This window comes from Bufo gargarizans, chromosome 1 (genome assembly GCF_014858855.1).
Source record: "Bufo gargarizans isolate SCDJY-AF-19 chromosome 1, ASM1485885v1, whole genome shotgun sequence".
NCBI classification, from domain to species: domain Eukaryota; kingdom Metazoa; phylum Chordata; class Amphibia; order Anura; family Bufonidae; genus Bufo; species Bufo gargarizans.
The window spans coordinates 664745706-664772938 of record NC_058080.1 but is presented as its reverse complement, the minus strand read 5'-3'; the positions used below and the strand labels follow the sequence as shown (position 1 = coordinate 664772938).

The following is a 27233-nucleotide window of genomic DNA, read 5'->3' as shown; positions in this document are numbered from 1 at the left end:
CTGCCCAAGATTTGAGCCAGAGGGCTCGTCTTGCCGTGTTTGTGAGTGCATCATTCCTTGCTGCGAACCGTATTGATTCTGCAGAGACATCTGCCATAAATGAAGCCGCCATCTTCAATAATGGTAAAGATTCCAAAATTTCTTCCCTGGATGTCTTCATAGGTAGCTGCAATATTTTTATTTATGGTGACCGCAGACGATTCCCCGGCTTTCTTTAGAAGCCCATCCATCTTTCGATCCATGGGATCCTTTAATTGTGAGGAATCTTCAAAAGGTATGGAAGTCTTCTTTACCACCTTGGCCACCTGAACGTCCACCTTCAGTATCTCGTCCCAAAGCTTTGTTTCTTCCGGGTTAAAGATCAGCCTGCTCTTAAATTCCCGAGGCACATAAGCTTCTTGTCACCCTCTTCCCATTCATCTTTGATTAGATCTCTCAGGTTAGAATTGACAGGAGTTTTCTTTTTCTAGCTCTTAGACCGCCGAACATCTCGTCCTGTATGGTGCGCGTCTGTTTTTCTTCTTCTACCGCCATAGTCTGTCTAACGGCTGTTAGAAGCGGATCTAAATTTTCTGCTGAAAACAGATATCTTCTTGGTTCCTCCGCTAAAGAGGAGGGGGCGGTCTTCCTCCAACTCGTCCGAATAGTACGCTGGTTCCTCCTCGGAATCTGAGTCAAACTGTACTCTGGGTCGTTTGGAAGGTGGGGAAGAGGGGACCGGAAGGGAAGGGGGCTGACTCATTTCTGCCGCCTGCACTTCCCTCACTATGGATCTTAGTTCTGCCAGGAAGGAAGGTTGCTTTGGATTTTTGCTAAACAATCCGTGCACAGGGGTTTCTTGTATGACTCCGCAAGCTTTTTAGTGCAGGTTCCAAACTTTTTAGTTTTTTTTCCTGGAGTCACCATGTGGTTTGTGTCCAGCCTCCTTCTCCACCTTAAAAAAAGACAAGTGGGAGAGGGAGATATAGAACAGGGCATGCCAGTGTTAATCCTAAGAATGTGGACATTACTTACATTACCCTGGAGGAGGGGGTCTGCACAAGCATCCTGCTTAACAGATACCTGGGCCTACATGATGTATCCTGCATGCAGCTAACATCACCATTTTTAAATGGACTTACCAGCCTGGCCCTGCCCTTGTCGCCGCTCGGTTCCGCCTCCTCTTCCGGGGCACTCATTCAGAGAAGAGTCGACCCCTTATGCGAGGCCTCAGAATCCTAGCCACAGGATAGGAGATTATAAGATCAGTGGGGGTCCTACCGGTGGTTATCCTACCTATCACGAGATCAGTGGGTATCCCAGTGGTAGGACCCACACAATCTAATAGTTATCCCCTATCCTGTGGTTAGAAACATAGAATGTGTCGGCAGATAAGAACCATTTGGCCCATCTAGTCTGCCCAATATACTGAATACTATGAATAGCCCCTGGCCCTATCTTATATGAAGGATGGCCTTATGCCTATCCCATGCATGCTTAAAATCTTTCACTGTTAGGGGTTAACTTTAAACAACTGGAATACCCCCTTTAAATTCTAAGTAGCCCAATTACTTACATGTTGGTCAGAAAGAGCCCTATGTTACCACTTTATTACAGTAAAATTATTACTAAATTGGCCATTTATGAAGGAGTCAAAGTGTGATAAAATGCAGGAGTCAGAGCTTTGGCTTAGGCTAGTTTCACACTAGCGGCAGGACGGATCCGACAGGCTGTTCACCATGTCGGATCCGTCCTGCGGCTATTTCGCCGTGCCCGCGGACCGCCGCTCCGTCCCCATTGACTACAATGGAGACGGGGGCGGAGCTCCGGCGCAGCACGGCGGTGCACGGAGAAAGCCGCCGGACTAAAAAGCCTGACATGCAGTAATTTTAGTCCGGCGGCCTTTCTCCGTGCAGCGCCGTGCTGCGCCGGAGCTCCGCCCCCGTCCCCATTGTAGTCAATGGGGACGGAGCGGCGGTCCGCGGGCACGGCGAAATAGCCGCAGGACGGATCCGACATGGTGAACAGCCTGTCGGATCCGTCCTGCCGCAAGTGTGAAAGTAGCCTTACTGACTCCACAGCCCTAATCCTCATTATGAGATTTATGGTCCTAACTTTTACATATGTTTTGTGCTTCTGATGTGTATTAGATCCTTTATTCCTTTCTTTAAGACACCACTATTGGTAAAGTAAGACAGGCACCACAGCAAACAACAAAACGTAGAAAAATAGTTACATTTATTCCAGTATCTTAAAGATAGCTTACGATTTTATATACAAGATAATTCTGACCTTTCAGTTCATGTTCCAAGAAATACAAGATAAGATCCAAGACAATACAAGAAATACAAGAGGATAATTAAAACGGAAACAGATGCTTTATTCGTAAAGATGTCACCTCTTCACCAACATGAGAAGAGGACACAGGCACCGGCTACAGTAGTCAACACATTGTTTTCAGGTCATTTATACACCACAAAACCAATAGATGCCTCTGATGTAGATGCCAACTACTGTACACACAAGTAATGAGGTACAAACAGGAAACTACAAATTATTAAATAAAAAAAATAAAATAAAAAATACAAAATCTATTAAAATTAAATATTAACTTAACAGTTTTTTAGAAAGCTGTATAAAACTGTACTCATTTATACCACGGCCAAATCTGGAATCGGAGTATGATACAGGCTGCGACATTGCACCTGGTATGGCAGGAGATGGTCACAACTATTCTAACTGAGGTAGCGACAGACCACCAAGAAAATGTTGGCTGCCAATACCAGAAAAGTCACATTCAGTACTCATGTGGGTAAAATTGTATATTATGGGGGTGTTTTTAGTTTTTTTTTTCTCAGTAGCACCTGCAGGAACAATTTAGGAGGAATTAAAAAATAGGCCTGGGTAGTAAAACATTTTTTATAAGAAAACTCACAACTTAAACACCGCTGACGATCTGTCGAACAGCATATGTATGGCTGGAAGTAACTTCTGTGCTTATTTCGATTGTAAAGAAAAATGGCTTTGCAAGTACATGCAGTCATAGGGACCCGTTGTATTTTTATTAGTGTATATCATTGCTCTCCAACCCATGTACTTCAGCTAAAGTGGAATCACAACTCCCAGCATGCCCTGCCACCACAGCTGGAGACAGACAGATTAGAGACCTGGCATCGTATAACAGGTTACATGATCTGTGCCTCTCTACTGCCAGCATCTTCCTTTCTGAAATCTCATAAAACTGGAACTGAAGCTAGACCAAAAACAAATAAATTATTTTTTTCAACTAAAACAAAGGTATATTACAAACAGCATTTTGATTACATAAAAAAGAAACAAAGTTAATGAGGTATTCTTATCTGCGACATTTATGGCATATGCACAGAATAAATGTCACCACACACTTGCTTGGCTGTACTTGGAACTCGCATAAAAAAGACTGCAGAGCGCCAAGGATGTGCCGCCACCTCTCCGTCCACAGCAGTCAGGACATGGAGACAGGGCAGGACCCACATCTATCAGAAATGTATGGCAGATGTGTGGATATGCTATAAATGACCACGCTGAATACCCCTTTAAAGAAAGGTTCATTGTGAGCAGTGTAAAAAACAAACAAGATGAGATCCAAGCTCTCCATCGATTTGGCTTTTGCCTCGGCAGCAAACACATCGCCAACAGTGATTACTGGACCCTTTAAGACTTAAAGCGGACATGAGGCACGTAGAGCTTCATTTAACACAGGTTGAGGATGCCTCAAGTCTTCTTCTCATGTTGCCTGCACATCTTTCTTTTCCCACTGGTGACAAAGCACCTTTACACTATAGAACGTTTCCGTAAAATATTCAGCTCTTTTCCTTAGATTTCCCGCTATGGTCCATCTAAGATCCAAGTGAAATTCTGCAGGAGGTAATGGATCATGCAGCTTTCTTCGTGCATGTGCCTGGCATGTCTTGAAGATTAATTTTGGACCTAGGAGAAAAAAATAAAAATAAAATTAAAAATAAAGTGTAAAGTGCATTGGTCAAAAAAACAGATCTCACATGTGATCAAGAGAATAGACATATTAAAATATTATAATCAGTGACCGTATTGCAATCTTAAAAGTCTTCCCTTCCCTGATCACTGTACAGTGCCGTCACGTGAGTGCTGGGTGTGATGTCACGAGAGATAACAAATATCACTTACAGATGTGGTATCAGAAATGCACTTTTCTATAGAAATAGTTGTAGAAAAAAAAAGTCTCAAAATGTTCAAACACTTTCAGATTTTTCCAGTGTGACAGAACTTGCCAGATTTAGAGTTGGGGACAGCCCTTGGTTTCTACCTACTTATGTGTGCTGATCACCACATGTACCCAGATGTTGGCAGCAGCAGATCCTATGTGCATGCTGCTGATACTCAGAGCAATAGCACTAGATTGAAAGGAGCAATGTCTGGCCCTGTCAATGGGGGAGGGGGTCTTCTTGAGCAGCACTTCGCTGTTCCAGAGCGTTTAGCTAATCAATCTCTAAATAGTGATCCATAAAATGATTACACCAACTAGGGCTGAAACGATTAACTCGACACAAAAAAATGCTTGAATCGATGATTCATTTGTGCTATGTGACCACAGAGTGTGAGTGAAGAGCTTCCCATTACTCACGCTCTGGTGTTACCCGCCTGTTCGCACAACGCTGCTTTGGATCCTGACGTACACACATCGTTAGGACATTTTAGTTCACTGGCGCGGCAGGGATAGTGGCACTGGGGGATAGTGGAGCGCTAGTGGCACTGGGGGATAGTGGAGCGCTAGTGGCACTGGGGGATAGTGGAGCGCTAGTGGCACTGGGGGATAGTGGAGCGCTAGTGGCACTGGGGGATAGTGGAGCGCTAGTGGCACTGGGGGATAGTGGAGCGCTAGTGGCACTGGGGGATAGTGGAGCGCTAGTGGCACTGGGGGATAGTGGAGCGCTAGTGGCACTGGGGGATAGTGGAGCGCTAGTGGCACTGGGGGATAGTGGAGCGCTAGTGGCACTGGGGGATAGTGGAGCGCTAGTGGCACTGGGGGATAGTGGAGCGCTAGTGGCACTGGGGGATAGTGGAGCGCTAGTGGCACTGGGGGATAGTGGAGCGCTAGTGGCACTGGGGGATAGTGGAGCGCTAGTGGCACTGGGGGATAGTAAAGCGCTAGTGGCACTGGGGGATAGTGGAGCGCTAGTGGCACTGGGGAGGGGGGAACTGATACACTTGGGCTGATCGCACAGGGGGAACGAAGGTATTAGGAACCGCTGGCAGGGGATCTGAAGAGTTTTTATAAAGGAAAACAGTCTATTAATTCATTTTTTCTTATTAGAGTACTTGATTAATTGTAAAAATAATCGGTAGAATACTCGATTACTAAAATAATCATTTACTGCAGCCCTAACACCAACAGTGGGGAAACCAAAGTACTTTTAGTACAGGTTAGGGAGCATTTATCTAGTTCATTTATATTTTATAGTCAAAATTTGAACATTCTATGCAGTATTACCTGTTGTGGACCATGTGGCTCTTGACTAGATGTCCAGCTGCCAAGGCAGCCATAAGGGAAAGCTCTCCTGCCAATACTGTGCCACAGACAATCTGTGCAAGCTGACAGGCATTTTTGCCAGGGTATTCAGAGCTCGCTCCTTGGACTCCTAGCATCTGTACATAAACATAGAATAAAGAAGAGTTTATGAATATAGTACGATTTAAGCTGTTCTATAAAAATTAAAAGATAAAAGGCATTACATGACATATTTCTGGTTTAATTAATGTCAATCAACACCACCACCAGATCACATCGTGAGGTCAGGGCCCGATCTTAAAGGTGCATTTACACTGCGCCAACAAGCAGAGAACTGCCCGCCTGTCAGTGGAGGGGAAGCGCTGCCTGATTTGCTGCCCAGAAACAACGATTGAAACTGATGTTAAGTTCAATGGGTTATCTACAGCTGCTTTACATGGGAAGATCCGTTCGTAATCTGGTCTAAATGCACCAGGCATATTTTAAAGATAATAGTTGCATAAAAATGCAAATGGTTGGGGGATGTGAAAAATGCTGCATGCTTCAGTCAGGGGTCAATCATTATAAGGATTGTCGCACCAGGATGATCCTTTTTCTTAAGCCGTGTTAGTGAATATGATCAGTGGAAGGTCCTCTGCCCGGAAACTGCTGCTATGAGCCATGCATTATAAGGATGGACATTCATCTAAATGCAGCCAGGTAATACTATATTAAGTCTGCAGCAACAGAAAGGAAGGGTGGGAACTTCCAGGAGAATGAGAAAAGGAGATTTTTGTATAACTTACCAGTTAAATCTCTTTCTCGCTCTTCCTTGGGGGACACAGACCTTGGGTATAGCTCAGCTCCCTAGGAGGCGTGACACTAAGTAAAACTGTTAAGCCCCTCCTCCATCAGCTATACCCTCAGCCTGGAGATAGAGGCTACCAGTTGCGTGTCCAAGTAGTGAAAGGATAACAACCAATAACGGAAACAACCAGCCAGCAACCCAACGGGGCGCCAGACCATAACCCTGTAACCAAACACAGAAGGGTGGGTGCTGTGTCCCCCAAGGAAGAGCGAGAAAGAGATTTAACTGGTAAGTTATACAAAAATCTCCTTTTCTCGCCCATTTTCCTTGGGGGACACAGACCTTGGGACGTTCAAGAGCAGTCCAAGAAGGGAGGGACCACAAACCCAAGGCGGAACACCACCAGAGCATCAGGAAACCGCTGCCTGCAAAACCAGGCGGCCCAAAGCAGCATACGCTGATGCATGCGTATGCACCCTATAGAACTTTGCGAAAGTGTGCAGAGAGGACCAAGTGGCTGCTTTGCACAACTGTTCAGCCGAGGCCCGATGCGTCTGCGCCCAGGAAGCTCCGACTGCTCTGGTGGAATGAGCAGTGACGCCGAAAGGCGGAGGTCTGCCCTTGGCTCGATAAGCCTCAGACACCGCCAGTTTAATGAAACGGGCAATAGCCACCTTGGAGACCGCCAACCCTTTGCGCGAACCCTCCGGAACCACAAACAGGGAGTCCGTGCGCCGAAAAGGACCCGGTGACCTCCAAGTAAATCCTCAACGCCCTGACCACATCCAGACGGTGCAGTTCCCGTTCTCTGGGGTGGGAAGGAGAGGGACAGAGCGACGGAAGGACGATGTCCTCATTGATGTGAAAGGCGGAGACCACTTTTGGCAGGAAAGTCGGGACAGGCCGAAGCACAACCTTATCCTGGTGGAAGATCAGGAAAGGTTCGGAGCAAGAAAGAGCCGCTAACTCAGACACCCGTCGGAGAGACGTGACGGCCACAAGAAAGATGACCTTGCAGGACAGAAGGCGAAGGGAGACCTCCCGTAAAGGCTCGAAGGGGGCTGATTGGAGCGACGAGAGCACCACATTCAGGTCCCAGGAAGGAACTGGAGGGCGGTACGGCGGAACAGAGTGAGCCACCCCTTGTAAGAAGGTCTTAATTGGCCCTAGAGGGGCCAGGGGACGCTGGAGAAGAATAGACAGCGCCGAAATCTGACCCTTCAGAGAACTGAGGCACAGCCCCAGGTCCAGACCCGACTGGAGGAAGGACAGGATTGTGGGAAGAGAAAACCGGAGAGGTGGGATGCTCCGGGACTCACAGAACCCCAGATAGGACCTCCAAACCCGATAGTAGATCCTAGAGGATACGGGCTTACGAGCACGGATCATGGTGCGGACTACGTCCGCGGAGAAACCCCGTCGCGTTAAGACGGCGGTCTCAATAGCCACGCCGTCAAACGTAGCGAGCCTAAATGCTCGTGGAAGATCGGTCCCTGAGAGAAAAGGTCTTCCCTGGAGGGCAGTGGCCACGGTGCGTCTGCCAACAGCAACATTAGGTCGGCGTACCAAGACCGGCGGGGCCAATCCGGGGCGATTAGAATCGCGGGGACGCCCTCTGCCGCGATCCTCCGAAGAACCCGTGGCAGGAGGGGAAAAGGAGGAAAGACGTACAGAAGGGAGAATTCGCGCCACGGAAGGACGAGCGCGTCGGCGCCGTATGCCTTCGGGTCCCGTGCCCTGGCCAGGTATAGGGGGACCTTGTGGTTGAATTTGGAGGCCATGAGGTCCACGTCGCGGCGACCCCAGCGAAGACAAAGGGCTTCGAACACCTCTTGCATCGCTGCGAGTGCCTCCCTGATGGTTTATGTATGCCACAGCCGTGGCATTGTCCGATTGGATCCGAACAGGGTGGCCCCTCAGCAGATGGGTCCAGTGTCTGAGGGACAGAAGAATCGCCCTCAGTTCCAGAATATTGATTGGAAGTCTGGATTCCGATAGAGACCAAACGCCCTGGACGGACCGGGGAGGGAAAACCCCCCCCCACCCCCGTAAGCTGGCATCTGTGGTAATCACCAGCCAGTTCAGTGGAAGGAAGGACTTCCCCCTTAGAGGGATATGCAACCACCAGCCGAGGGAAGCCCGAGCCAGGGGAGGCAGAAGAAAGGTCCTGTCCAGACTCCTCGGTGATTTGTCCCAGGCCGACAGAATTGCCCTCTGAAAGGTGCGGGATCGGAATTGTGCGAACGGCACCGCTTCGAAACAGGCAACCATCTTTCCCAACAACCGCATGCTGGATCTGAGGGAAGGGCGGTGATGACGGAGGAGACTGCGAACCGACCCGCGAAGGGCCAGACGCTTGTCCGACGGAAGGCGGACCTCCGCCAACTCTGTATCCAGGAGCATCCCCAGGAAGATCAGCCGTCTGGAGGGGGTAAGGGAAGATTTGGGGTGGTTGATAATCCAACCGAACCGCGTCAGGGTCTCCAGAGTGAGTTCCACACTGCGGGATGTCTGAGAGAAGGAGGGTGCCTTGACCAGGATGTCGTCCAAGTATGGGAGAAGAAAAACACTTCTTGAACGTAGAAGGGCCAAGACAGGGGCCAGGACCTTGGTGAACACTCGAGGAGCCGTCGCCAGACCAAAGGGAAGGGCGACGAATTGGAAGTGATCGTCCCCCACCGCGAAGCGCAGGAAGCGGTGATGACATGGAGCAACCGGAACGTGGAGGTATGCATCCTGAATGTCGATTGAGGCCATGAAATCCCCTCTTTCCAGGGAGGCCACTGCGGACCTGAGAGACTCCATCCGGAATCTCTGCAGTCGGAGAAAACGGTTCAGGCGTTTTAGGTCCAAGATCGGACGCACTGAGCCTTCCTTCTTGGGAACCACAAAGAGGTTCGAGTAGAACCCCCTGAACCTTTCCGTCGGAGGCACGGGGGCGACGACACCCTTGTCCATTAGAGAGTGAATGGCCGCGAAGAAGGCGGCCACTCGTACGGGATCTCGCGGAGGACGGGATCGGAAGAAACGGTCTGGCGGAATGGACGCAAATTCGATTTTGTATCCGCAAGATACAATCTCGAGCGCCCATGCGTCTGAGATGTGGGCCCGCCATACGTTCCTGAATAGGAGAAGGCGGCCCCCCACCCGGGTGGGTGGGGGCGCACCTTCAGGCAGAGGGCTGCTGGCCTGTGGGAGCCCGTGCAGGCTGGGACTTGCGCCAGGTAGGTTGCGTCCGAAAAAACGGCTTCTTGCGTCTATCCTGGGCTGGGCCAGAGGAAGAAGAACTGGCCGCGGGTCTAGACCCGGTGGGCTTGCGAAAGGACCGAAAACGGGACGAACCAGCGCGACCACAGGGGGCGCCCATTGGCCTGGACTGGGGGAGGTGAGTACTCTTCCCACCCGTGGCCTCTGATATAAGTTCGTCCAGACGGGTTTCCGAACAGGCGGGAACCCGTGAATGGTAGGCCGGCCAAAGAGCGTTTGGAAGCGGCGTCCGCCGCCCAAACCTTCAGCCAGAGTTCCCTCCTGACAGAAACTGCCAGGGCAGAGGAACGGGCAATGAGGGCACCCGCATCAAGGGAGGCCTCACAGACGAATTTTCCGGCCTGAACAATTAGTTGGGCTAAGGAACGGAGGTCCTGAACAGGGACGTCCGACCCTAACTCCCGTTCCAGTTGCAAACCCCATTCAGAGACCGCTTTGCCAACCCAGGCGGAGGCAAAGACCGGTCTAAGGACCGAACCAGAGGCAGTAAATATGGCCTTGGAGAGGGATTCCGTACGACGGTCCTCAACAGACTGGAGGGAAGATCTGTCCTGTACAGGAATAGTAGTGCTTTTGGACAGGCGAGCCACGGGAGGATCAACCTTAGGCGGGGATGTCCACGTGATCACAGAATCCGCTGGAAAGGGATAACAAATGTCCAGCTTTTTGGGTGTAATAAAGCGGACGTTAGGCCGAGTCCAAGCCTTGGATACCACAGAAGAAAAATCAGCGTGTATGGGAAAAACCTTGGAGGCCTGTTTGGGGCGGAGAAAGGACACGCCGGCCTGTTCAGAGCTGGGGGGGGTCATCATGTAGCTGAAAGGTATCACGGATGCTAGTGACAAGATGCCCCACCGCGGACGCCAATTTGGACGGAAGCTCTGAGTCCATGTCCACGTCCGAATCCGCCAGTTCTCCCTCAGAAAGTGTATCCCTTTGAGAGGATAGACTTGACTGAGCTCGCACGCATGGCGGAGAGAGCGAAGCATCTGGAGAAGATGTGCGCTCAACCCTTGAACGTTTCTGAGTATGCCGGGCCCTGGAAGATTCGCTGGGAGGCAGGGAACCAGTGGGGGCGGCAGAAACGGTAGTCCCAGCGGGTGCGACAGGGATTGTGGCAGCCTGCGGGAGAGGCGGTCTATCCACGAGACGGCCCACTACGTGTGTAAGGCTTTCCACCGCCTGAGACAGAGACCTAGCCCAGTCAGGGGGTTCAGAGGCACCGGGGGGCGCAGCGGGAAGCGGGCCCTGCACCGGGGCCTGACATGCAAGGCAATGCGGCTCAGATTGCCCACGCGGAAAAAGTTCCTTACAGGCGGTACAGGCATGGTACCAGGGTTTGGGAGCACCTGTGGGATCTGACATGCTGAAGTGTGGTTGTACTCTAATATAGAGACCACAAAGGGTTATAGCAGCTATGACCAGGAGGGTTAGGAGAGGGTTAACTGTCCTACCAGTGCCTCAGAAGAACGTCAGGAGATGGCCCAGATCAGCAGCAGCAGAGAAGCAGTGAACAGCAGTGAGCAGCAGAGAGCAGCAGAGAGCGCCCACAGAAGCCGAGCGATGTACACAGGAGGTTAGAGTCCTCCACCGTGTCCCAGCTTCCTGTCAGGAGTGAGGAAGCGCGGGAAACCTCAGCAGAAAGCGCGGGGAACAAGCTCCGCCCCCTCCAGCGCTTGAAATGTCTCCTGTGAAGGAGAACGTAGCTCCGCCCCCAAAATGACGCGCGCGCGTAAGCCCCGCCCCCTGCCGGGACCGCTAAGCCCCGCCCCCCGGAGCGGGCGGCGGCGGGAAGGGGGAGAGAGAGAAGAGAAAAATGGAGTCAGCCCCGAATGAGGGGGGGGGGGGGGAGAAAGATAGCAGCGTGGGGGGGGGGAACGGCGTGGGGGTGCTGAGGATGCTGCTGTGCTGCATCTGCAGATGCCCCCCTTACCCAGAGGGGTAGATGCTGCAGATAGGGACGGGGTATGGGCTGGAATAGCCATCTCACCGTCCGACGTCTTCACCCTCAGTCCTTTCCAGCAGGGTCGCCCCTTCAGCCACTGGCACCGCAGTGGCAGGAAGCTGGAAGAGGGGCTTGGCGTGCGGGCGACCCCCTAGCTGGCGGGATGTAGGGGAGCCATTGCTGCCCAGATCCTCCTATTGCTTCTGTGGGGGAGGCAGCAGTGCAGATAAGTTGGCACTGGCGCAGCTCAACCCCGGGAGAGCAGAGAGGTCTAATGCGTCTCTGGTATCCCTAGGAAAAAATAAAATAACAAAATTAGAAGGAAAAGTAAAAATAACAAGGAGAAAACAGCCCTGCAGTAGCAGGGAGTGTCTTGCCTCCTTGGACACTAAGCTAAAACTGGTAGCCTCTATCTCCAGGCTGAGGGTATAGCTGATGGAGGAGGGGCTTAACAGTTTTACTTAGTGTCACGCCTCCTAGGGAGCTGAGCTATACCCAAGGTCTGTGTCCCCCAAGGAAAATGGGCGAGAAATTAGTATTAGAAGGATACCGATATAAAACATCACGTAATTGTTAAAAGTGGGGATCTGCCGGTAGTTGAACAAAATGTTGCAAAATTAATTTTAAAAATTAATGTGCATACTTGTAGGCAAGCCTGTTGTGGGGCCAGGGTGGTCCCTCCTCCCACAGTTCCGATCTCTATAGAAGGCATTGTGCAGCTGATGTACAAGTCCTCATTTGTGGGACCTGTGGCCTCCATCAGGGTGATGCAGTTTGAGCTTCCAACATTTTGAGCGGCATCCTGCAAAACAAGATTGAAAATGCTGTTATAATGTAGAAATAACACAATAAGATATTATTTTTTTATTTTGTATATTTTCAACAACTGACCTGTCCGCAGGCAATGTAAATTGCAGTCACAATATTGGCCGCATGCGCATTGTAACCTCCGATACTGCCAGCCATTGCAGAGCCAATCAAGTTCTTGTTGATGTTCACTTCAACCAAGGCGGCTGTAGATGTCTTCAGTAGCTGCAGATAAGAATGCAATTTAATGTCAGACACCAAAACCATGAGACAATGTGAAAATGTGTACAAGATTAGAAGAAAGGGTCCACGTTTCCCCAGAAACAGCACCACTCTTAGGCTACTTTCACACTAGCGTTCGGGTGTCCGCTTGTGAGCTCCGTTTGAAGGGGCCCACAAGCGGACCTGAACGCTTCCGTCCAGCACTAATGCATTCTGAGTGGACGCGGATCCGGTCAGAATGCATCAGTCTGGCAGCGTTCAGCCTCCGCTCCGCTCAGCAGGCGGACACTTGAACGCTGCTTGCATCGTTCGGGTGTCCGCCTGGCCGTGCGGATCCGTCCAGACTTACAATGTAAGTCAATGGGGACGGATCCGTTTGAAGATGACACACTATGGCTCAATCTTCAAAAGGATCCGTCCCTCATTGACTTTACATTGAAAGTCTGGACAGATCCGTCTGAGGCTATTTTCACAATATAATGCAGACGGATCCGTACTGAACGGAGCCACCGTCTGCATTATATGAGCGGATCCGTCTGAGACGGATCCGCTCTGAACGCAAGTGTGAAAGTAGCCTTATACATGGTGAATGTCTGGTATTGCAGCTCAGATACATTCAAGATCTTCTTTCAATTCTTGTACAAATACTCAAAAACCTCCCAGAAAAAAAGCTAAACAAAAAACAAATGAATGCTCCAAAATGAGCAATGACACTACTTTGTCGTCATCCCCTAGTTTTGGAATGGGATGAAATTCATTTTTACCTCTCGCACCACATTTGCTGGTATAGTAGCTTCACAAACAACAGATTTTCCTCTGCCCTCTATCCAGTTGATTGCAGCTGGCTTCTTGTCCGTACAGTAGTTACCGCTAACAGCAAGGACATGGAGCTCAGGAAATTCTTCTTGTAATCTGGAAAGAGCCTTCTCAGTGCCCTGTACCGATTACATCAAAATCTTCATTACACTCAGCAAACAAGAAGTGTCACAATTCCAGAAGTAGTGTGTGTTAGTTACATACCTTTGATATCATGTTCATCCCCATAGCATCTCCGGTTTTGGACTGGAAGCGAATATAAAGATTTCGTCCAGCGACACTGGACTGCAGTCTCCCAAGACGAGCAAACCTAGCAGAAAAGAGACACCAAGAAAAGCAGTGAATTTTTGTGAGCATTTTAACCACATTTTGCTATAATGGTTCATAATAATAAAGTGGGTTTAAAAAAATAATATAACACAAGGGGCCGACTAAGACAGCTAAATCCAGCTCTTGGCAATAAAGGGAATCTGTGACCCTGATTTTGGACTATTAGATAGAGTAGTAAGTGCATAGTACTTCAGAAGAAGACTCCAGATCACCATTTTTTATTTTCTCACTGACCCCCATCCCCCAGGGTCAGCACTCAAATACACAGTCCGGACTAGTGTGCTGTTCTAACATAATGGAGAGGACTCATGCGCATGCACAGCAGTCCTGACAATGTATTTCACTGCTGCTATTGGTGCTGACAGCAATGGGGGGGGGGAAATCAATAGGAAAAAAATAATAGTGATCTGGACTCCGTATCGGCAGTACTACACATATATTACTGTAGATAATTGTCCAAAATCAAGGTGACAGATTCCCTACAAATGTCCATTGTAGGAAAACCTAGTTACGAAAAGTTTGTGGCGACCCCAAGGTAAAATTCTGGTGGTTTTGGCTGAAGTGCAATGGTGCAACTTACTGCCATATCATTACTAGTACATGTGAGTGCACCCTACATGACTTTAAAAGGTCTACATGTGGAGCTGTTTATGTTACAAAGTGTGCATTAATATAAAATAACTAATTTAATAAAAGGGATGCTGCAACCCAAGGAGACATCTGAACATTCAGTATCAAATTTAGGAGACTAATGCTTACTTTTACTCGATTTGGTAAAATGTGTGCGCATGAAATATGGACTACGTTTCCACTTACCTGCTTGTGCTATCAAAGGTATCTTTTATAACTTTAAAACCCTCAGGACTGTCAAGCCAGTTCTTCACTTCAGCAGCATCGCATGCAGAAGGCAACCTGACAACTGGTCCACGAGTCATGCCATCAGCAAGGATACGGCTGTGGGCACCTCCACCCAGCTATGAAAATAGGACAATAGAAGCTCAGTATTTGCCACTTACTGGCTCAAAATTGCAAATAACTTTCTAAAGAAGGTTCTGTGAATAAATCTCACCAATATGGCTCTGCAGCCTCGGTTGGTGCTAGCCACAAGGCAACCTTCTGTTGTAGCCATAGGAACCTGAAATTCTTTATTATTCAGAAGGAGAGGACCTGCTACACCAACAGGGATTGGCATATACCCAATTACATTCTCACAGCATGCACCCATTACCTGGAAAACAAAATAATGCAGGCTTAGTATTAACACATGAACTATAGCATGTAAATACTAGCAAAATAAATGTATGACCTATAAAAAAGAACCAGACACAGATGTAAAAATATCGACTTACCAAGGAGTAATTGTAGTTTTTGTAAGGCAAGTTCAATAGGGCCGATGACTGAGGAAGCTTGGGAGCCAGCATTTGCCTGCGAATAGCAACTCCTCTCTCCGGTGACTCCATCAATGGACTCCAGCTTATAGGATGGGATGTGTTTAGCATTCACCAGCTTCATCACTTCCGCATCGCTCAAGTACTGGACGCCTTGCTACAGAGAACAGAGGGAGAAATCTGGTTAGTGATTCATTTTAGGAAACTGCAAAATACAAAGTTACATCTCTCCTTTTTAAATGTATTGTGTCACTAAGCTCCTCTGACTAAGTGCGTGTGTGTGAAGCTTTTTCTCTACTGATCCCATCTGCAGAGAGATGTTCATGCTTGCACCTCTTTATTAGTAAGCAAATATTATGAGGGATTATAAAAAGTAATTAACCTGGAGCTGAGATCTTATTCAAGTCAGACACGTCCACTATACATTACATCAACATTTCTCTTTTATACCACTACTGTGGTTCTAGCCCTGAAGCGGGGGCGGGTTATTGAGAGACTCATACATCTTTAAGATTATATATAATTATATATATATATATATATACACACATACACACACACACCATATAGCGGTACATGTAAAATGAACGCAACTAGTTTTAGATCAGCAATGTTTTGTTTCTCATGCAATTACTCTCTGCCCTCTTACCTCTGGGTTTTTCAGGATACGAAGACATTCATCAATGGGTCGAGGCTCTTTTGGTATATCAAAGTTTGTTTCCTTTTCCTCTTCACTTGAATCAGCTGACGATGAGGAGTCACCCAGCATAAAGTTAGCTTTGGGTGAATTTTCAAGTGGCAATGGCTTTATGACCGCTTCTGAGAATGCAGACAGAATTTAGTGAATTAAAAATAATAAGCAACTCAAAAGCATTTTAGATTAGAAACAAGAAAACAAGTTTGTAATCATGGTTGTAGGTATACCTTTCTCTTCCTTTGATGAAACATCTTCTACTTTACGTTCTTTTGGGGTTGTTTCTGGCACCGATTCCATTCTGCAGCAATGCTCCACCTGCTTCTTCTGCACAGTGACTGGAGAGGTGATCGGGTTCTTCAAGGACAGGGTAGATTCGGTCTCCGTCTGCTCAAAAAATATGTACTTGACTGCCAGAAGAAGAGCAAGACCCAGTGTTATGACCTGTTCGATGTCCAAGGTGATCATCCTGTGGAATACAGATAAAGCACTGTCAGATGTTTAGGCTTAAAAAAAAAAAATAATAATCTGATTCTTGTTAACTGTGGTGGACAATTTTATAAAATGCATCATTTTTACGTGTGATAAATAAAAAATAATAATAATAAATAAAAATACTGCACTCACCTAGACAGATAGAATTGCCAGAGAGGCATGTTGGGCTCAATCCTTTTTGGCATTGAATCGTCTAAGCCAATGGTAATCTTGTGATCTGAAATGGCAGTGCTGTTCTGAGGGGACGGTTCACTTATCCACCGACTGTGAGCATGGACAAGGACGAGACCTAGGGACTGAATTGTAGCAGAATTTTTTTTTTAATTTTAACCAAATTGCTTTAATAAAAAAATACTGAAAAAATTACCATGATCATCTATTTTCTGTCAGGGCAATATGGTGGTCTCACAACAAAATGCAAATGTGCTCACAGACAGCAATTAAAGATTACTACAGAATCCTTAGTACACAAGTCAAAGCCAAAATCCATTCCCAAAAATGGATGCAGCTGAAGAGGAGCGACACTCACCATGATCATCTTCACTCTCTGTGTGACAGGGTTTGGCTTGTTGTCTTCCTCCTCTTCCAACACATTTCCAAACTGAGTAAGCTGCCAGATTGGACGCCCCTCCCTGCTTTCCCTGGAAAGCTGTTAAAAGATGAAAGAAAGTTCTTCATCTACGATACGTATACCTCCAGGTTACAGAATAAACTAGGACAACTATCATGCGTGATTATTAGCTGTTGTTAAGGTGCGTTTACACTGCGCCGACAAGCAGAGGATTTTTTTTGGGAAGGAGGCGTTCCTTCTCGACAATGGGCGGCTGTTCAGTGAAGGTGAAGCGCTGCATTTACATACAGTGATCACCTGAGCAGTAGGAGGACGAGTGACGTCTATTGCCATCGCTCGTCCTCATACAGCCGTTTTGTTTCTGTCTAGTCTACGCAATCTGCTGCCCAGAAATGATTGTTTAGGTTGTCCGCATGAACGACCGTTTCACCTGAAGAACGAGCATTTGGCTTGTTCGCTGGGCGATTTGTGGCCCCTTTAGACTGGGAGATTATCGGGCCGTGTAAAAACAGCATAAGATGAGGGACTGCAGCTTTAAAACACTCACCTCCAGCACCAATGACACGCAGGCTGGGAAAAACGTCATGAAGGCAAAATAGTTTGCTAGGATGGACATGCAGCCAAAACAGCACATTATCTCCAACTGGCGAACGCCTGCATAATGAGGATAATTTCACATGTAAATTACAGGTAATAACAGGATGAACAATGTAAACATAATCACAACGAAGATATGAAGACTGAATAAAATGTAAGCTCTAGTATCCTTTAATGTAATTGAGCCCCTTTAATGCAGAGATCACACCTGTGTTCATAGACTCGTTAGAAAATGGGTAACGGGTAACAATGTGCAAACGTCAGTTGCCACAAGCCATCATATGTTCGGCTGCCTTTGCTTTAATTGCATGTGAATTGTAAACCTAGAACAATTCTATATGTGCACCGACCCTATGTACTCTGAACAATTCCTTGATACATTTTGACTGTTAAAAAGGACCTTCTACCGATCCTGACATTGTGAACTAAGTATACAGACATGGAGAGTCTGCCCTTGTTCTGCTGTAGCGCTGCAGGTTATTTTCTCCCAGGCTGTGAGCTCTGCGCTGCGATTGGCCAGCGCTACAGCAGAACAAGGACAGACTCCGCCTACCATAACTTAGTGACCGAAATCTCCGCCTACCATAACTTAGTGACTGAAGATACCGGAGGGCATAGCAGGAGAACAGAGCGGCGCCCAGGGATAATAGTAAGTGCAGTGAGATCCCCGGGCGCTGCTCTCCATGTCTGTATACTTAGTTCACAATGTCAGGATCGGTGAAAGGTCCTCTTTAAGCCAAGACTAACTTATAACTGGATGTAAGAAAACTCTAAGGCTGCTGTCACAGTAAGTGCGTCAAATGTATCTACCGGCCCTCCATCTTACCCGACAAAGCTAAAAGAGCGTCTGTTTGGCTTCCGTTAGTCGGGTATACTTTATTTTTTTGTAATGTTGTAAGAATAGCAAATACAGAGGCTGCCAGCAAAAAAATTAAATCATACACTGCATGGCATGCACCTGTCAACATGGAAGCCCACTGGTGACCAATGCCACTGTATGCCTATGCAGTGGCAACTGTCGAAGGTATATGTTGGAGAATCAATCCCCCCACTCTCCCCACCAGGTGACGCTTCTCAGGCAGGACGATGCTAAAGGAAGATGTTGTGTGGATTATTCTGCTACTAACCTGACATTGTTCCCACTCCAATCACTAGACATTCAACAAGCGCATCCAGGGTGAATGTAGGCCCCAGGATGGCCATGCCACGAGCAATGTTGTCTCGAACTTCGTCCTGGAAAATGATATTTTTTTTATTTTTATCAGGTAAATTTAAAAGTGTGATTTACATATAGTGAACCCAAACGTTTGCTTACTGGCATGATTTAGGTGCTCACCTGTGAGTTGGAGCTAAGGGCAAATTTAGCTAATGCACTGGCCTTTGATAGATCAATAAGCAGCAGGAAAAAAGGAAGAGCCTCACTGCAGAAGAGAAAAAAGAAAAAAAAAAAGAAGTTACATATACATATAGATGGCAAAAAGATAAAAATGGACCAACAGTGACCTAGGTGCTATACTTACTTCAAGCCCGTCAGTTCTTTATCCAGGAAATGAATGACCACTGTGCTGAAGACAAAGCTTGAAAAGATGGTGAAGAGGCCAGCAATACCTGAAACGTGATTAAATGTCAATGACAGAAGCAAATCAATCACACTGGATTATGGAGCTCAAAGGACACATATACTCACCTAAAATATATTTAGATCCAAGCTGCCTGAGGTTCTGAAACTGGAAGTAGATGTAGAGGATGGCAATGCACCGCGTGATGGTTAAGATGATGATGTCGCTGCTTAGTACATCCTGGAAAGTGGAAAAAACAACAAAAAAAACATGTGAGGAGGCCACAGGCAAGTCATGCTAAATAAATACACACCGTAGAAGAAATAATACATAATATGCACCTTCATATTAAAGTACTAGCACCAAAGGTTGTGGACACTTTTGGGAACATTATTATTATAGCAATCTAGTAATTTTGGGCTAAAAATAAATACATTTTTAACAATATTAGAAATGTTCAGTTTCCTTTCTACATTTTTCTGATTCAGTAGAGGCTCCCTGCTTCACTTTGACTCCATCAGAGAACTGCTCTGAGGGTCTGATCTGTAGCCCTTGCAGCTCATAAACAATAACTAGTGCTAAACTTGTATCGGTTCGATAAGAATTTAGCTTAAACAAGTGTTTATGTACTGTCAGGAGTTCAGAGATAAAGGCTACAGATCCAGGTGACAAAGCAGCCTTCTGATGGAGTAAGTGTGGAGCAGGGAGCCTGAGCTGAAACTGAAAGCTGTAGAAGGACAACTGTTGAATGTTTAACAAAGACCAACTGAGAAAATGATTTTTAGCCCCAAATGAGTAAAATGCAATAATATAAATGCCCCCAAAGCCTATCTCTTCCTCACAAAGGATTATTTCACCTGATATCATCCTGTCTGACATCTCACACAAAAGCGTTCCATGCCCATGAGTGTATTTTACAGAAATGCATATAAAGCATTATCTGGAGGCTGGATTCACACTATAATAGCAGAAAATACCAATGTCCATGTCATACCCATATAAAACTAAGTACAGAGAATAATGCAGGGATGCCAAATTACTCTATAATAACTTCCACACACATGAATGGGGATCTAGCCAATTTTTTGGTGGCTTCTGCTAGGATTTCTAGAGACCTACAGTACTGTAAAGTAAGACTTTATATGGCAAAGTGCCAGAACTTACTTCATCAAACTTGGGGCACTCATAGTTCCAGCCGCAGATCTTATCATTCCCTGTGAACATGTTCATTGACATCATGCAGATGGTGATGGTCACCGTACCCACGATGACCTCCCAGGGATGGGAAGCCACAAACTGGCCATGCATGCGAAACAATCTGGACAACATCTTCACGGCTACTGGTGACCTAGGGAAAAAAAAAAAAAGAGAGAATTACTTCCTTAGAGTTCAATAACCTCACATGCCCTGTATGAACAGGAAAAATCAGAGAGAGACTGCTTACAACCACAGCATCTAATCTCAGAAGATGCACGTCGTTATCAAATGTACAGTGCTACTTCTACACCCCACTGCTGGACCCAGCCACTTTAAATTCCGGAGTTGGGAATACCCCTTTTATAATGATAAAGGCCGACGTCCACAGTGAAGTATTCTTGCAGTTTGTGAATAGGAAGCGGTCAGGCTTTACTGGAAACTTGCTCAGTTTACAGCAGGGCTTTCAGTTCAAGATCCCAATGACTTTCACTTTCTCTCATGGACGTAAAATTAGCTTGTCCTTCAGGACCTCCTGCCTGCATCAGATATCATCTACATTCATCTGAATCCACAATCCACCTTGACGAGTGACTACTCAGGGCCTTGAAGTCTGTACTTTTCACCTCGTCCACATATAACAGAGATACGTACAGTTATACATTACTGGAACCTTTCTACATACTAATCATTATCATTTTGTCTTTGGACCCAACCTGCACCAAGTTCAAGAACATACAGATTCCCAATGAACACTGGGGTCATACTTAGAAATTCTTGTTAATCTGATCTACGAGGGCAACATCACAAAGCTCATCACTTTCTCCTATGACATCTGGAAAGAGGAGAGCAACTAAACTGATAAGGGGCATGGAGGGTCTAAGTTATGAAGAAAGATTAAAATAATTTAAATTATTTAGTCTTGAGAAGAGATTTCTAAGGGGGGACATGATTAACCTCTACAAATGTATGGGCCATACAAAAAATATGGTGAAAAACTGTTCCATGTAAAATGCCCTCAAAAGACAAGGGGGCACTGCCTCTGACTGAAGAAAAAGTTCAGTCTCCAGAAGTGTCAAAGCTTCTTTGCTGTAAGAACAGTGAAGCTGTGGAATAGACTTCCCCAGGACGTGGTCACAGCAGGAACAGTGGACAGTTTTAAAAAGGGTTTAGATGAATTCTTAAAAGTAAATGACTAATGTTTATGAAAATGTGTAGAAATCTGATCACATCCTTCTGGGATTCGAGTCCCCACCTATCCCTTGGTTGAATTTGATGGACAAGTCTTTTTCTTAACCGTACTATGTAACATAGACAATCCATAAATGGCACATCAGTGCTTGTGACTATGTCTAAAAAGGTAATGTATAAGATTGGTGGAGGACAATTATGTCCCATCAGAGTCAGGGTCGTCCTGAATGCGCAACGTATTTCTCTTTCATTGATGACGTTTTTCCAGCAAACACATTTTTGTATTTAATCTTGACCTTTTTTGTTCCATCTAAATTGCAGTTAAAAAAAAGTGGTAGACACCCAATGTAAAGGCAATCATATTCCATGAAAGAGATAATACATTTCTAATAACTCTCTTCACTAGTGACAAATCACCCTAAACGAGATCTTAGAGCATAGGATACATGATATCATATCAATACCTTAGACGCATATCCCCAATCGGTAATAAAGGAGCAGAACTGTGAGTAGTCACCAAGATGAGGGTGCGTGCTTCCCAAAGCCTGAACTCCAAGGTAGAGGACAAGTGAAATAAGCAGCTCCACGTATAAGGCTAAATACTGTGCAAATTTATTCACAGATTACGTTTCAGCTCCTCATTAGAGACATTTACATGCAAAGTAAATCAATGTTACAGCTTACAGTCACACCCATGTCACGAATTATAATGACAAAAAGATGTACCAATAAACTGTCGTACATAATACATAACTGCTCTTCATGATAAGTGGACGCGTCATAAATTCACCTAAATACATTTTATGTGAAGCGCAGAGTTGATCGGTTCATTTTTCTCTGTATTCAATCAAATAAAAAATAAGAATAAATCAGTATAATATAATAGTATGAATACAGAGGTCATATCTCAGGGTAAGTTCACAGCTACCACGTGCATCTTCACATGCAAAGTCAACTTAGTCTAGATTTACACGGAGCTCAGGATCCGGCAGAGGAACAGCCCTCCGGATCTCTCTGTATTCTGGCATTGCCGGAGGTTTAAAGGGGTTGTCTTGCTTCAGCAAATAGCATTTATGACTTACTAATGTATTGTGATTGTCCATATTGCTTCCTTTGCTGGCTGGATTCATTTTTCCATCACATTATACACGGCTCGTTTCCTTGGTTACAGACCACCCTGCACTCCATCAGCAGTGGCCGTGCTTACACACTATAGGAAAAAGCACCAGGTTGAGGGGTGGAGCTTGGCTGCTGGATGCGATGGACGTGTGAGCCTGCAGCTCTGTCGCAGTGCACCCTAGGGCTGCCTTTTCAAGCGCGATAAGAGCTACTTACCATGGTGAAAAGTACCAAGGATCGTCCTGGAGAACTCCCGGCCACCGCCAAGCCGAACCCGAGCCAGATGGACCTGCAGAAGTGCTGGAAAAAGCAAGGAGCGAAACAATCGGGGAAGTGCCCAAGATGGCGCCGACAGACGCAAGAGTTGGCTGCAGACTCTGACAGAGACAGCGTGGTGGAAAGCGACTGCGGCGAGTCTGCCTCATCCCCTATAACTAAAGCCTTTCTGAGAAATACAATCCTTCAGGCTATGTGATGGAGAAATTAGCTGATATAAAAGCGGACCTAAAACGTATAGTAGGTTACAGGGTTGAGGGATTGGAAACGGCACAATCCAGTATGGTAGCCTTCTCAGAAGTGGTAGCGACACAATCTTCCCAACACGCTGAATATATTAACTAAGCTCTGCTGCTCATTGAAGATCAAGAGAATCGGAGCTGAAGGAAAAATATTAGACTTTAAAGGGAACCTATCACCTGGATTTTGTGTATAGAGCTAAGGGCATGGGTTGCTAGATGGCCGCTAGCACATCCGCAATACCCAGTCCCCATAGTTCTGTGTGCTGTTATTGTGTAAAATCACCAGATTTGATACATATGCAAATTAACCTGAGATGAGTCCTGTACGTGACTCATCTCAGGGACAGGACTCATCTCAGGTTAATTTACATATGTATCAAATGTTTTTTTTTATTTTTTTTACACAATAAAAGCACACAGAGCTATGGGGACTGGGTATTGCGGATGCGTTAGTGGCCATCTAGCAACCCATGTCCTCAGTCCTATACCTAAAATCCCAGTGACAGGTTCCCTTTAAGGACATCCAGAGCACTTTGTGCCAGAAGCTTTAAGGAAAGTGGCACAGGAGATTTTCAGTGCTCTCCTAGGCCCAGAGAGGGCAGCGGGAATAGTGGTGGAACGCATCCATCGCGCATTATGCCCCAAACCGAAACAGGGGGAACCCCCACGAGATATAATATGTGGATTGCTATCATATGTGGACACTTACAGATTCTCATGGCTGCTAGAGAAAAACACCATATATGATGACACTACCATCCATTTTTATCAGGATCTAGCCCCAGCCACCCTTGCCAAGCGAAGGATCCTACGCCCATTACTAGAAGTGCTGTGGTCAAAGAACATACCATACTCATGGTTATTCCTGTTTGGGCTAGCGGTGTGGCTGAACGGCAGACTCATGATACACACACCGTCTGACTTATGACAAATTAAGGGCAACGATGGAGATACCACCACTGCAAATCCAATCCTGGATGACTATGTTGGATGAGCAGGAACTTCCTCAATTGCCCAGGTTAGAGCCCTGGCAGACGGCGCTCAGAAACCAAGAACCAGGAAGGAGACATCGCCTACTTGACTTGCTGTTCTTGTTTTTTTGTCACCTAGTATAAGGACATAAAGAAGGACGGTGGAGGTCACAGGTCACAGTGAAGGTTTGGGGTTAGAGACCCACCAACTTATGCTCTGAAGCTCTGTATCAGCTCCACTGCCATTGATGTCCTGTTATTTTTATGCTACTTTTACTTTGGTTATTTGAGATGAAGCTCTTGAAATCCAGTATGTACTCAGCTTTGTAAACAGTTTTGAATGAGCTCAGAAAAAGCAGCAGGTTGTGTGCATTCCCGTGGTCCCGGCCACCAGAGCCGATGTGCAAGCACGACCACCGCTGATGGATTGCAGGATGGTTTTAACGAGCAGTGTATAATGCAGTAGCAAAATGAATTCAGCCAGCAAAGAAGGCAATATGGAGAATCACAATACATTAGTAAGTGTCTTGTATTAACTTTCTCTACGTGAAGTGACACAACCCCTTTAAACGCTGCGGCCCAGACCCATTAAGGCCTCATGCACATGACCGCATGTATTTTGTGGAACAGAACATCTGGCCCCTAATAGAACAGTCCTATCCTTGTCAGTAATGCGGTCAATAATAGGACATGTTCTATTATTTTGCGGAACGGACATACTGTACGGAAATAGAATGTACATGGAGTAACTTTCATTTCAATGAGTCAGCAAGAAAATGAATCGTTCTGCATACGGTCCGCAAAAAAGAAAAACTGAATGGACATGGAAAGAAAATACGTTAGTGTACATGAGCCCTAAACTATAATGGGGAACGTTAACCTAACTATAATGCCTCGTTAACCTTTATTGAATCGAGCACCATATTGCTGGTATATAAGAGTGATCTGGACCAGTGTCATGTATCATAAATGTCTGATCCGAAGTCCATAATAAACATGGCGCCCGGACCCTCAGTTTTGTTACTGAGCAGGCGCAGTTTATCACGCCGCCATACACTGGATCAAGCATGCGCAGCGGGGATTTCCGTGAACCTCTCTAGATGAGCGCAGTTTGGGGTTACATGTTTTCCGGACACAACCGGTAATACAAAGTGAACCCCCAGCACTAATTTTTTCAACTCAGTCAGGGTTGTGGGGCGTTGGACTAGCACCGATCAGATATTGGATAAGTGTATGATAATGACGATTACAACAAAATATGATATGGACGCTCTATATAAATATTAAATACATTAGACATTTGAATAAGGAACAAGTATTTTTATCCTGTTTGCACACTTATTTGGAATTACATTTTGTCCTATGGGTGTATATAGCAGTGCTGTAACACTCTGCATAAAAATGCTAACAATGAGGAGCTGACGTTGCCTGTGAACCTGGGCGAATAAATCTGCATAGTATATGACTTTATGTATGCAACTGCTGTATTTTTATCATTACTACATTAGATATGCACTGTATCTTATTAACCCTCACCAATAATTAATGAGGGACATTTACAAAGACTGGCATGCCCATATGCCAATCTTGATATTCCTGCGCTGGCCTCAGATGGGTCTATTTTAAAGATGCAAATACCTCTTAAAGGGAACCCGTCACCTGGATTTTTGGTATAGAGCCAAGGACATGGGCTGCTAGATCGCTGCTAGCACATCCGCAATATCCATTCCCTATAGATCTGTGTGTGTGTATATATATATATATATATATATATATATATATATATATATATATATATATATATATATATATATATCTCTCCATAAAAGAATAAGAATACATTGTTACACTTTACGAGTGGACACCCTAGGAGAATGGTGAATTCTTTGCCATATAGTCAAATGTTGAGAGTATGGAGAATAGTTGATAAGGACGAAAATATGACCTCAGCATTGTCTAAGATGCAACAATCCTTCATAACTAGGGGGTACCCTAGTGGGTTAGTGAAGAAACATGCTGATAGAGCAAGGGATATCCCTAGAAGGGAATTGTTGATGTTGAAACCAAGACAGGCTAATGACAGATTACCGTTTGTATCAACTTATAATGAATTGAGTCCCAATATTGAAAAAATAGTGAGACGCCACTGGGGGCTGCTTAGCAGTGGACATCCCAATATAGAGGCCTTTAAACAACAGCCTATGATGGCATATAAAAGAGCGGGCAACATTAGGGATAAAGTGGTGCGCTCCAGATTACCCGAAAAGGGTCAGTTGAGACAGACTTTTTTGAAGACGAAGCGCTTGGGATCTTTCCCGTGTCTGGGATGCGTGAATTGCAAACTGATGCAAAAAGGATCAGCGTTCGCGCATCCAGACACGGGAGAAATCTTTAAGATAAGGCATTATCTCACATGTGATTCATCATGGGTGATATATGTTTTATGGTGTCCATGCAAGGTGTTATACGTGGGCGAAACCACATGTGATGTAAAAACTAGGTTGAATAACCACAGACAATCTATCAGGAATAAAAGACGTGATCTGCCCGTGTCGAAACATTTTGTTGAAAAAAATCATAAAGAGAGTGAGTTGAGATTTATGGTTTTGGATCATGTAAAACCACTGGACAGAGGAGGGGACCGTTTAACCATTTTAAAGAAAACTGAGCTTAGATGGATTTTTCGGTTAGATACTCTGAAACCCAAAGGGTTAAATGTCGAATTTAGGGTGACAGGAGGGATGGTTGGATAATGCCCTTTCACTGATCTAACTCCTATGTGTATTCAGCATACTGTATGGGGTGGACCCAATGGATGTTACATGACGGATTCATGATAGAATATTATATGCTCTTTTTGAAAGCATGGTTCAAGCCTTTACCTCTGCTGGTTGGTAAGTGGAAAGAAGGAACAGAAGGAGTTAAAGGCGCAAGACAATGCCCAAACGATTGCCCTACAGTAAAATGGCGGAAGAGATCTATGACTTGGCGTGGATCACTGCCGCGGCTCACTGGCACGCATGCGTGCGTAGTGGTGGCTGACGGAGTGGATCTGACGTCATGACGTTAGATCTCCGCCTTCGGATGACGCAGAGAGGTTATGTACTGCGTTGTCAGTGGGGATGGAATTGACACATGCGCACTGAGGAGGGAGAGACGCGAGCGGTGGCGTGCCTCCACACAAGTTCAGACGCCATCTCCTCCTGTTCCTTCGTATGTAACCACAGCAAGGTAACTTAGGATATAGGGTTTATAT

The 27233-nt window shown here is 46.0% G+C and overlaps 1 protein-coding gene across 1 annotated transcript in view; it reads right to left on the bottom strand.

The window, feature by feature from the left end:
• Positions 1-2197: 2197 nt before the first annotated feature.
• LOC122924719 (3-hydroxy-3-methylglutaryl-coenzyme A reductase-like) overlaps positions 2198-27233 on the bottom strand; it is a 38285-nt gene continuing 13249 nt past the window's right edge. The window contains 20 exon segments of the mRNA XM_044276081.1: positions 2198-3948; positions 5489-5643; positions 12149-12307; positions 12397-12537; positions 13299-13469; positions 13555-13660; positions 14497-14654; positions 14750-14908; positions 15030-15143; positions 15145-15225; positions 15718-15887; positions 15993-16231; positions 16390-16553; positions 16787-16906; positions 17376-17482; positions 18553-18658; positions 18762-18846; positions 18946-19033; positions 19113-19224; positions 20149-20332. Of these exon segments, the coding sequence (XP_044132016.1) occupies positions 3894-3948; positions 5489-5643; positions 12149-12307; positions 12397-12537; positions 13299-13469; positions 13555-13660; positions 14497-14654; positions 14750-14908; positions 15030-15143; positions 15145-15225; positions 15718-15887; positions 15993-16231; positions 16390-16553; positions 16787-16906; positions 17376-17482; positions 18553-18658; positions 18762-18846; positions 18946-19033; positions 19113-19224; positions 20149-20313 (2655 nt within the window). The 5' untranslated portion in view covers positions 20314-20332 and the 3' untranslated portion in view covers positions 2198-3893.